Here is an 11,634-nt window from a genome sequence, read left to right as displayed (position 1 = left end):
TTTTTTTCCCCAGAGGTTTGCACCTCTGGCCAAATATTAAAATGGAAACAAAAGATCTTGAGAGAAAATAAACTTCACTGATGTTGGGATCTTTGCTTGTGGTCATTTATTGTTTGGTGTATTTGTGTTTTATCCTGATTTATGGCAAAGTATGTCCCTCTTTTGTATGTGTAATTTATTTGATGCCTGATTAGAAGAGATAGAACATCACTTATGTATTTATTTATTTTTTAATTAGGAATTTCTTCAACTAAATTGAATTATTTTTAACTTTCATCTAAACGGAACTGTCATTAAAAATCACATTATAAAAAGGGCTATAAAGAAATTATAGCGCTATATATATATATATATATATATATATATATATATATATATATATATATATATATATATATATATATATATATATATATATATTGTTCACCAATATGATAAAATACAAGATGTTTGTATTTTATGGGGTATGTTTATTTTGATACAACTTGATTGATTCACTTTATACAACCAAGACTGAAATTGAGGTGAAGCCTCGACAACAGGCACTCAAGCCTGTGCCGGGAGTCTGATCCCAAGATGTTACCGCCTGAACAGGAAACAAAGTGGAAAAAAGTGGCGAAATGACATGGAAAATAAAGAAGAAGGGAAAAAGGAAAGCAAGACAGAGGCAAAGGCTAGACTGTCTTTTCGAGCAGCAGTTTCCTCTGCATTGATGTCATATCGCATGATGGACTGTAAAAAAAAATACAAAGACGAGGAAAAAATAGATGGACTCCTGCTTTACTTCTGGGCAGGGATCATGCTGTCGATAGACTCGCCCTTCTCCAGCTTCTTTTCCATCTCGACCATAAGCTTGACGCCATCAACCACACACTGCACCTGCGCAACCTCTGAAGAGCCCAGACGGTCAGCATTGGAAATGTCAAACACTCCACCAACGGAAGCAGTGTCCACACCACCTGAGAGAAATAAATGAAGATGGCACAAGTGGAGATCAACAAATGGAGCAGATGCTAATTAGACATTTCTATGCTTTTGCCAATGTAGTATGTTCAGTGTTTGTATACCTGTGCCACGCTTCTGCAGGCGCAGTCTGGTCAGGATCTCCTCAAACTTGGCATGTGTGCTCAGCTTGGGCAGCTTGACGTGGACACCACCACGCAGTCCTGTGCCCAGGTTGGAGGGGCAGGTCAGAATATAACCAAGATGCTCGTTCCACATGAATCCATGGTTGTGCTTCTTGAAAATTTCCTCGATCTGTCAAAGCAGAAGACACACATGCTCACATGCTGCAGGTGACAACAGGTTTATGTGTGTGCACATATGTGTGCATGTTCTCTGTACCCTCTGAAGGCCAACACAGAAGCGCTTGAACACTTCCTTCATGTTGCCACCCTGCTGCATGGAAATGACACGCAGATGATCCTCCTCGTTCACCCAGACCAGGAAAGTCTTGTTCTCATTGTGCCTGTAATTGAAACGTAGACATCCATTACAATACAAAACCTAATTTATTTCACCCAGCTAATATTAATGATCTTGTTGTTCAGAACTATTTTCGTTGATGTAGAAAAAACAGCAACTGGCAATACTGTGTCTAAAGCAAAAGTTAAAAATAACTAATATTAAGTCAATGTTACACCACTGTTGGTGTGGCTATCATCATGGATATTCTGAAAAACTGCATTCTTGCTTGTGTGATATACATTTTTCTACAGTCATTTTACTGATGTAATGCGTCTTATTTCAAAGGTCACATTAGTTGGTCTCACATGTCTTTGTGGCTGCCTTTCAGAAAAGTAACCATTATAAAACTGGCTAAATTCTTTCTTACCCTAGAATGTAAACGTTCAATTTATAAAATGAGGCAGCCTCAGAGAAAGAAAGAAATATGTCAGTTTTATAATGGTTTCTTTTCTGGAATTAGAAAACCTAAAGCACGTATAAAGCCAACAATGGATACACAGCAGTAGATAACTGTGATTCGACTCACCAAATGCCTCTTGCATCGGGCCAGTCGCGGGCCATACCAGCAGCCAGCAGCAGGGGGGAGACGGGTTTGTCAAAGAGGAAGTGGTCATTGATCAGCTGCTCCTGCTCAGCATCAGTCATGGACTTCAGGGGGTAGTACTTGCCCTTGAACTCTCCATCCAAGCTGTTGAGAGCTGAAGAAATAAAGAGTGCCTAAACTTATACCGATTCTTATACATCTTGTTCTTCAGATTTCATTGTTATATTATCGTGCTATCTTACACCCTTACAATTCTGAACTGTTGTTGGGGTGTGTAAGGTGTGATCATCCCCAGTAGTGTTCATTTTAACTGGGTCAATATAACTATGAATATCTAAATATACCGCTATGTGTGCAACTAAAACTATTCAAAATAATTTCTGATAATTGAAATAAAGCTGAAATAAAATAAACTACAAATATTATCACTACTAAAACTAAAATTAAAACTGAAAATATAAAAATAATTCAAAGCATATTCAATGGATGCAATAATAATACTGAAATAACACTGATGTGTGCACACGGGCACATGATGGCACACCTTCAACAGACAGCTTCTCCACAGCTCTGCGCTCTCCACGGGTGTTGTGGGGGGGCAGGGCGTATCCCTTGATGCTGCGGCCGGTACGCACACGACTGCTCAGAACGTAGTTGGGGTCCAGGTCATCACCACCCTACAAATAGAGATTCAGTTCATTTCAGAACAGTCTCAATTATTGTTATATTGATTAAATAGATTTTCATATTTATCTACTAGCTCACATTTCAAATGATTCAAGTAAATGAACAATTGAGGTCAAGGAGACTTTATAAATCGATAGCCTCTATTGATATTAACTTTATAGTATATTTGTTATTACTCTTTTGTACCTTCAGGTTCTCAAAGTTGAGGTCGGTCTTGTGCTTGTCAGTTGCCTTGTATCCACCGTGGCGGTCGGAAATGATGGGGTCGAGGAGATCCTTGAATACTTCGTAGGACTCCTCATCACCAGCAACGCAGCCGACAGTCATGATGAAGGGGTGACCTGGAGAAAACATGTCATCTCGTCAGTATATAGACAGAAGGAAGCGTGCTTCCTGAACAAATCCAGGTTTGATTGGGGTAAATCTGTATTTGATACTGATGTCTTTTTGCTCACCTGGGTTGTCAACACCGGTCTGGATGACATCATCCAGAGTGTACCCAGTGGGGGTTTGCTTGTCCCTGAGCTTGGCATAGATGTCCTTAGTCAGCACCTTGGCCATGTGGTTGTTGTGCTTGGTAAGGTCTGGATACTCATCATCGACTGAAAAGTTCAGCTTGAAGTTGTTGTGGGTGTTTCCGAAAGGCATGATTGTGTTTCTAACACTGCGCATAGGGCAAAGAGAAAGTGAGAAATATTATTTGCATTTGATTCCTTAAATTTTCATGTATTACTTCCACACGCTTGTCTGACTTTGTCTCTGACCTCAACTGCTTGAACCTAATTTAGCTATTTCTGCTTAGTCAGTTTAAATGAAAAGTTTCCTCAACCAAGCTCGTAAAAGCTTGCCACATGATTGTGTCACCAACTGCCACAAACGCTATAACTTTGTTTACATTTATAAAAAAAGTAATAAAAAATGTACCATTTTAGTATACCCAAATGGGTTCAAAATGTGTTTACAGCATGACTGAAATCAATGAAACTGTATTCAATGCAGAACCGTAACTGCTTAAACATCAGCTTCCAGTGTATTGAGAAGAATGAAATATACTTGTGAAGTACAGCTGCACACACAACAGTCTGTCTGTTATCCTTGCAACCTCCACTTGAGGTCCTCGCTTGTTATATCATATGTCTGATTGTAGCAGGAATAGGAGAGATGCTCTCAAGTGTAAATCTAGACAGATCTATTTATACTAGGTGTTCACTCCCTTCCATTACTTTCACATTATCTCAAATCTCTCCAAAAAGCATTGCAATGTTTTCCACATAAATAGTCACATTATTCCTACATGGTCTGACCAGAGTTTCCTCAAACTTGCGCGTTTAACACGTCATGGTCGTGTAATTATATAATTTAGATCAAATTAATCTCTGTGCAACAAACAAAACATAATGTTGTCATTTGAACTATTTTGAAATTATTTCTGATCTCTGTGGAATACAACTATCAGAAGATTCTGTCATGATTACCACAAGATTTGATTTTAAAAATAGCCACAGAGGGAACCTGTCCCATAAGTGTCAGGAGGAGAAACTGAAGCACATCCCATGATTTTTATGGCTGTATCCGATTATGCTCTAAGAGCAGCTGAATATCACACGATCTGCTCCCACATTTAAGCACAGGTCAACCAAACCAAGAGTCCTTCACACAAAATATTTAAACACACAAAATAAAAATAAAAAATTTACATTTAAATTGAGATGCATTTGATATACACTCAAGTACTTCTGTCATGAAAAAGAGCATGCATCTGCTGTCACGTTAGAGTGTATCATACCAGTAAACACATTTCAATCAAAGCATCTGAAAATTATTTATAAACTGGAAAATGTATGCAGCCCTGTGAATCACTTCCATTTTGCTTTTCTATTTTAGGGAGTATTTCACTAGAATACTTCATACATTTTCCTCTCAATCATTTTTTTTCTTATTTAATTGAATTCTTATATATTTTTGAGATTCTTTTCTCTTTGCCGTGAATGATGGTTATTCAAGAATGTTGATGTCTTTACCTGCACAAAAGACTACAAAAGTGGTAACAGTCCTTGGGATCAGATCCTGTTCACCAAAGCCGAAATAGGGGTCACCCAAGCTAGAACAGTCTGATTGGGTTTATATACTTCCAACCCCTGTAAGCTATTGGCTGGCCCATTTTAGAGCTTGCTGAAATCTGATTGGCTGGCCCCAGTCTCTTATGCCCTGTTTAGTGTAAGAAAAGCTTCAATTTAGATCGAAGGCATCCTAGATGAGGTGGCAGCTGTGGGTTGTGTCCCCCTCCACTCGCATATCCATTTACACTTCCCACCCCATACATAGCTTTCCAGTAGGGTTTAGGTTGGAGGAGGGGTGATGGGGCATGGAGGGTATGCCATGCTAAAAAGGCTGAGCAGCACTTTTGCCAAACATACCATGGATATCAGAAGTGCTCACGTCAGGCAGATGGCTTTGGAAAAAATTACCTGGTAGGCTCAGGCCATCTCATGATTCTTGGTGCAAATTCACTTAGCAGTTTTGCAAGTGAAGTTTGCTACAGTGTCACATTTTTATTTATTTATCTGTTCATGTTATGGATTGGGGTAAAAGGTCATCTTTTATCATGTGAAAGTCAAGTGGACATACAGCCCAGACCTAAACCAGACCTTTTATATATATATAAAACATGTATATGTAAAATATTATGTAAAATGTCATGTAAAATATTATATATATATATATATATATATATATATATATATATATATATATATATATATATATATATATATATATATATATATATATATATATATATATATATATATATATATATATAACATGAACATGTTCAATGCACTTCAGACGATATCATATGATTTTGCCCTCTCGTACAAATTATTATAGATCTTATTATGTTGCCAAGTAAATTTTTATATAAAAAACACCTGTTTCACAAAATATCTTCAACTCTTGAGGTTTGTTTTATTCTGACAGTAATGTGTCTTTTTATTTTGAGTAATTATGTAATTCAAAGAGAGGAATTTCCATCTCTCAAGTTTCTGTCATGTTCTCACTCAGGGAGGCACCGTTAGTGTCCCCAGTACTAGAGTCTCACTGGATATTATGGGTAAACCCCTCCCCCCAATATATCTGTCTAGTAATCCATTCATTTGCAACTTGCATAATGCATTTGATACATTTAGTTAAATAATGCACTGTTAAGATTTAACAACATTGTTTCATTTTAAATTTGTGCCATGGCTTTAGTTTACATAGGACTCTAATGGTAGTGTCTCCAACATGGCACCAGTTGTGAATAACAGGCCTGACATGGCTCACATGCTCCCCAGCAGCTGTCAAGCATGCAACACACACACACACACACACACACACACACACACACACACACACACACACACACACACACACACACACACACACACACACACACACACACACACACACACACACACACACACACACACACACACACCAGCACAGCTTATACAGAGATTCACTTTTTTTTTTTTTTTTATTTGCTCATCATAAAGTGGGCATGAAACAGAAGTTGCAATAGTCTTTTTTCCCATATATAAGAGTGAAAAGGCTTCTCGAACAAGAAAAAAAAAATGTTGGGTGGGACTTGATTTCAATTTTATGGTGACTTAAATGCGGCTCCAGGCATATTTTTGAGAAAACAGATTCAAGGGATATTTGAGACTGGTTGGTTGGGGAGGGTCATTCACCTTGCCCTCTGAGGTCACACCCTGTCCCCTTACTCAAACAGCTGTCGTCTGTTTGATCTGCACATTATGCTCACCATATCTAATTATGCTCATTATGCTTTTATCTATCTATCTATCTATCTATCTATCTATCTATCTATCTATCTATCTATCTATCTATCTATCTATCTATCTATCTATCTATCTATCTATCTATCTATCTATCTATCTATCTATCTATCTATCTATCTATCTATCTATCTATCTATCTATCTATCTATCTATCTATCTATCTATCTATCTATCTATCTATCTATCCAGTGTTTTAGAGGTACACTGACATTCAAAAGTTTAAGGTCAGTAAGAATGTTAATGAATGTATAGATGTTTTTATGAGTATTTTATGCTCACCAAGGCTTCATTTGATCAAAAATACAGTAAAAGCAATACTATTGTGAAATATATATATATATATATATATATATATATATATATATATATATATATATATATATATATATATATATATATATATATATATATATATATATATATATATATATATATATATACACACACCTGCTAGTTGATGTAGTTTTGAGAATTTCAATTATGATCTGAGAAATGTACCAAAGCGATTGAGAAGAACTGTAATGTACATAAAATACATTAAAATAAAAAACAGTTAAAGGGTTAGTTAGTTACCAAAATTCTCAAAAAATTTGCATATTTCATCCGACCTCAAAAAGTGTTTTTAATACAAAAAAAGTCAACTTTCAAATAATTATGTTCAGTTATGCACTCAATACTTGGTCGGGAATCCTTTTGCAGAAATGACTGCTTCAATGCGGCGTGGCATGGAGGCGATCAGCCTGCGGCACTGCTGAGGTGTTATGGAGGCCCAGGATGCTTCGCTACAGCCTTAAGCTCATCCAGAGTGTTGGATCTTGCGTCTCTCAACTTTCTCTTCACAATATCCCACAGATTCTCTATGGGGTTCAGGTCAGGAGAGTTGGCAGGCCAATTGAGCACAGTAATACCATGGTCAGTAAACCATTTACCAGTGGTTTTGGCACTGTGAGCAGGTGCCAGGACGTGCTGAAAAACGAAATCTTCATCGCCATAAAGCTTTTCAGCAGATGGAAGCATAAAGTGCTCCAAAATCTCCTGATAGCTAGCTGCATTGACCCTGCCCTTGATAAAACACAGTGGACCAACACCAGCAGCTGACATGGCACCCCAGACCATCACTGACTGTGGGTACTTGACACTGGACTTCAGGCATTTTGGCATTTCCTTCTCCCCAGTCTTCCTCCAGACTCTGGCCCCTTGATTTCCGAATGACATGCAAAATTTGCTTTCATCCGAAAAAAATACTTTGGACCACTGAGCAACAGTCCAGTGCTGCTTCTCTGTAGCCCAAAAGTGGCTTGACCTGGGGAATGCAGCCCATTTCCTGCACACGCCTGTGCACGGTGGCTCTGGATGTTTCTACTCCAGACTCAGTCCACTGCTTCCGCTGGTCCCCCAAGGTCTGGAATCGGTCCTTCTCCACAATCTTCCTCAGGGTCCGGTCAGCTCTTCTCGTTGTGCGTTTTTTGCCACATTTTTTCCTTCCCACAGACTTCCCACTGAGGTGCCTTGATACAGCACTCTGGGAACAGCCTATTCGTTCAGAAATGTCTTTCTGTGTCTTACCCTCTCGCTTGAGGGTGTCAATGATGGCCTTCTGGACAGCAGTCGGGTCGGCAGTCTTACCCATGATTGCGGTTTTGAGTAATGAACCAGGCTGAGAGTTTTTAAAAGCCTCAGGAATCTTCTGCAGGTGTTTAGTGTTAATTAGTTGATTCAGATGATTAGGTTAATAGCTTGTTTAGAGAACCTTTTCATGATATGCTAATTTTTTGAGAATTTTGGGTTCCCTTTCGGGGAACTCGAGCTGCGTCGAAACGCTGTGAGAACGCCTCTGCGTTAATGCGTCGTGAAGCGCCTGTAGAACCATTCCATCGGAAAAAAGATCGATCGTCGGCGTGATGACGTCATCGACCGGAAGCTATAAAACGTCCGTGAAAACAAACAGGAACTAGCTTCTGAGCCTTCAGCAAGCGATCTGTGTGAACCTGTCTGTCTATTTGGTGTTTTTGTCTGTCTATTATCAGAGATTTTCCACCCTTTTTGTTAAATATTCCATATATTAACAGAAAAAAGAGAAAATAAAATAGATAGAAATGGCGAGTGAGAGCAGCAATTTCAGAAAGTGTGTTCCTCCCTGCCCACGCTACATCACGGGCGGGGACACACATCTTCTCTGTGTTGCATGCTTGGGAGCGCAGCATGCCCAGGCAGCCCTCGAGGGGGCTGCTTGTGAGCACTGTGAGCGTTTACCATTAAGAACGCTGCGCTCCCGCCGGGCACTCTTCGAGGAGGGTGCCTCGGCTCGTGTTCCCCGCGGCTCTGGTCCCGCTTCCGCCGAGGCGGAGCGAAGGCTGCAGTCATGGGGTTCACAATTGGATGTTGCAGAGGGGTTAGAGACGGGCGCTGCCTTATCTCTGCCCTCACCTGCTCCATCCAGCGGCTCTTCTCGGGGCATGGAAGCACGCATGGCGGTTTCTTCCCCCCCGAGAGAGTCGCCGGTACTTCATCTGTCCAGCTCTGAGGAGGTGGACGTTGAAAGTATCGACACTGAAGATTCGCCACTTCAGTCCCCTGCTAGTGAAGAGCTAGTTGAGGTTTTGACGCGAGCAGTGGCCAGATTAAACATCGACTGGCCCACTGAAAGATCTGAGGCAGGAAGAAAACGTCATAGCAAGCTAGACGAACGCTTCCTGCCATCTCGCGCCTCAGAACCTCAGCGACGGGGCCTGCCGTTCTTCCACGACTTGCACACCGAGGTGGCAAGATCGTGGAGGAGACCGGCATCATATCGTGTCTTCAGCCCGCAGACTTCGGTCTATAGCAACATCAGCGGGCTGAGACAGTACGGTTATGGGGCGATGCCAAAGGTTGAAGAGACGCTTGCGAGCCATCTCTCACCCTCTTCGGCATCGTCCCTTAAGGCCCCGACTTTACCCACCAGACCATTGAAAACAACGTCGGCGTTGGTGGGTAAAGCGTACTCGGCAGCGGGTCAAGCGGCTGCATGCCTGCACACGATGGCTATCGTGCAGGCATACCAGGCTGACCTGCTGAGGGATCTGGACGGTAGTGATGCTGTGGGGGGAGATATTGTAGCTGAGTTAAGATCTTCAGCCGATCTAGCTCTCCGGGCCACCAAGGAGACGGCCAGATGTGTTGGCCGCTCCATGGCAGCATTGGTGGCTACGGAGAGGCACCTATGGTTGAACCCCACAGATATCAAGGAGAGGGAGAAAGCCTTTCTACTTGATGCGCCGCTTTCTCCTGGAGGCCTCTTCGGTGACGCAGTCCATACTGTCACCGAGAGGTTCCAGGAGTCGAAAAAGCAAGCTGCGGCGCTCAAGCAGTTCCTCCCTCTCCGAGTCCAGGTCCCTGGGGCTGCTGCTGATACCACCAAGCAGCCCAAACCGAGTACGAGCTCTTCACACAGGGCTTCACAGAAGCAGAGCGTCGCTGCCCGAGCTCCCCCTCAGCGTGGGGACGAGGGGCGGCGCTCTCAGACGAGGCCTTCGAGGGGCAGGGCTGATCTGCGGACAGTCCTGATCGCCAAGAAGGCCTCGTCGAAGCGTTCCTGACGCCAGAAGCGTCAGGACGCTGAGGGTGGTTCCCCCCGTAGGGAAACGGTGTTTACCCCTGCTAACGGTACCCGTTTCCCTACGGCACCCTCGGGGGGCCGCGCTGCCAACCCCGCCGCAATGCCGGGGCGCAGTCGGTCTCCGCGGGCCACCCGAGGGTGGTCCGCACCCCCTTCGGGGGGCCCCCGAGCAGTCAAGTCAGTCGTTCCCTGCCGGTCCGCCGCTTCAGGGCACTGTGCTTGTTGCTCAAAATACACCAGAGGCCAGCCTCGAGAGGCTGGTTCCCTTAGTAGATTTTCTAGACGAGTGGAAACGTCTATCAAACATATCTCGTTGGGTCCTGCAGATAATAGAAAGGGGGTACGCTATTCAATTCAGAAGTCGGCCACCTCCTTTCTGCGGTGTCCTACCTACAGAGGTGGGCCCGGAGCAGGCTCTGGTAATGGCACAGGAAGTAGAGACACTCCTGCAAAAAGGGGCTATAGAGAGGGTTCCCCCTCCCAGCAGGGAGTCTGGCTTTTACAGCCGTTACTTCATCGTGCCCAAGAAGGATGGGGGCTTACGCCCGATATTAGATCTGCGGCTATTGAATCGCTCGGTGGCCAAGCTAAAATTCAAGATGCTTACACTCAGACAGATTGTAGCGCAGGTCAAATCGGAGGATTGGTTTGTCACCATAGACCTCAAAGATGCGTATTTTCATGTCTCCATCCTTCCACATCACAGGAAGTTCCTGAGGTTTGCCTTCGGGGGAGAGGCATACCAATATCGTGTACTTCCCTTCGGTCTAGCACTACAGAGCAGATGGCGGTTCAGCATCGAGATGCTGTTCTCGCCCACATGTCGAAGTTGGGGTTGAGGCTGAACGCCAAGAAGAGTGTGCTTTCTCCGGCTCAGAGAACCACTTTTCTAGGTGTGAACTGGGACTCGGTAATTATGCGGGCGCAATTATCGCCAACACGCATAGCATCGATCCTGGCAGCCGCCAAAGAACAGAAGCTAGGCCGAGCCGTCACTGTGAAACAGTTCCAGAAACTGTTAGGTCTCATGGCAGCAGCGTCCAACGTGATACCTTTTGGCCTACTGTACATGAGGCCACTGCAGTGGTGGCTCAAAACAAAGGGGTTCTCCCCGAGGGGAAATCCGCTCCGCACTATCAAAGTCACGCGGCGATGCCTACGTGCTCTGGTCATGTGGAAAAACCCGGGGTTTCTATCCCAGGGTCCCGTGTTGGGGGCTCATGTTCGTCGCGTAACGCTAACGACAGACGCCTCTCTCACGGGCTGGGGGGCGACCATGAGTGGTCGCTCGTCCCAGGGTCTATGGCAGGAACATCAGCGGCACTGGCACATAAATCGGCTAGAGATGCTCGCAGTGTTTCTTGCATTGAAACAGTTCCTGCCCGACCTCAGGGGCCACCATGTACTAGTCAGAACAGACAACACGTCCGTGGTGGCCTATATAAACCACCAGGGGGGTCTGAAGTCTCGTCCGTTGGACAAATTGGCACATCGGA

The 11,634-nt window shown here is 43.3% G+C and overlaps 1 protein-coding gene across 1 annotated transcript; it reads right to left on the bottom strand.

The window, feature by feature from the left end:
• Positions 1 to 449: 449 nt before the first annotated feature.
• ckma (creatine kinase, muscle a) lies at positions 450 to 4,868 on the bottom strand. Its single transcript, XM_067438547.1, has 8 exons — positions 4,720 to 4,868; positions 3,154 to 3,362; positions 2,885 to 3,039; positions 2,556 to 2,688; positions 1,994 to 2,165; positions 1,345 to 1,468; positions 1,068 to 1,257; positions 450 to 959 (listed from the first exon to the last, which is right to left on the bottom strand). Exons 2-8 carry the CDS (start codon positions 3,344 to 3,346, stop codon positions 781 to 783), a joined length of 1,146 nt encoding a protein of 381 aa, XP_067294648.1. The 5' UTR covers positions 3,347 to 3,362; positions 4,720 to 4,868; the 3' UTR covers positions 450 to 780.
• Positions 4,869 to 11,634: the final 6,766 nt, after the last annotated feature.

Source organism: Pseudorasbora parva, chromosome 3, assembly GCF_024679245.1.
Source record: "Pseudorasbora parva isolate DD20220531a chromosome 3, ASM2467924v1, whole genome shotgun sequence".
Taxonomy (NCBI): Eukaryota; Metazoa; Chordata; class Actinopteri; order Cypriniformes; family Gobionidae; genus Pseudorasbora; species Pseudorasbora parva.
The sequence above is the reverse complement of the archived record's forward strand: the minus strand, read 5'-3'. Positions and strand labels throughout refer to the sequence as shown.

What these genes read in the sequence shown, in the direction of transcription:
- ckma (XM_067438547.1), bottom strand. Translation starts at nt 3,346, where the DNA reads ATGCCTTTCGGAAACACCCACAACAACTTCAAGCTGAACTTTTCAGTC. An exon ending in GGAGAAGCTGTCTGTTGAAG is followed by an intron (nt 2,166 to 2,555) that starts GTGTGCCATCAT and finishes TTATTTCTTCAG; the next exon opens with CTCTCAACAGCTTGGATGGA. An exon ending in TCTGTGTTGGCCTTCAGAGG is followed by an intron (nt 1,258 to 1,344) that starts GTACAGAGAACA and finishes CTGCTTTGACAG; the next exon opens with ATCGAGGAAATTTTCAAGAA.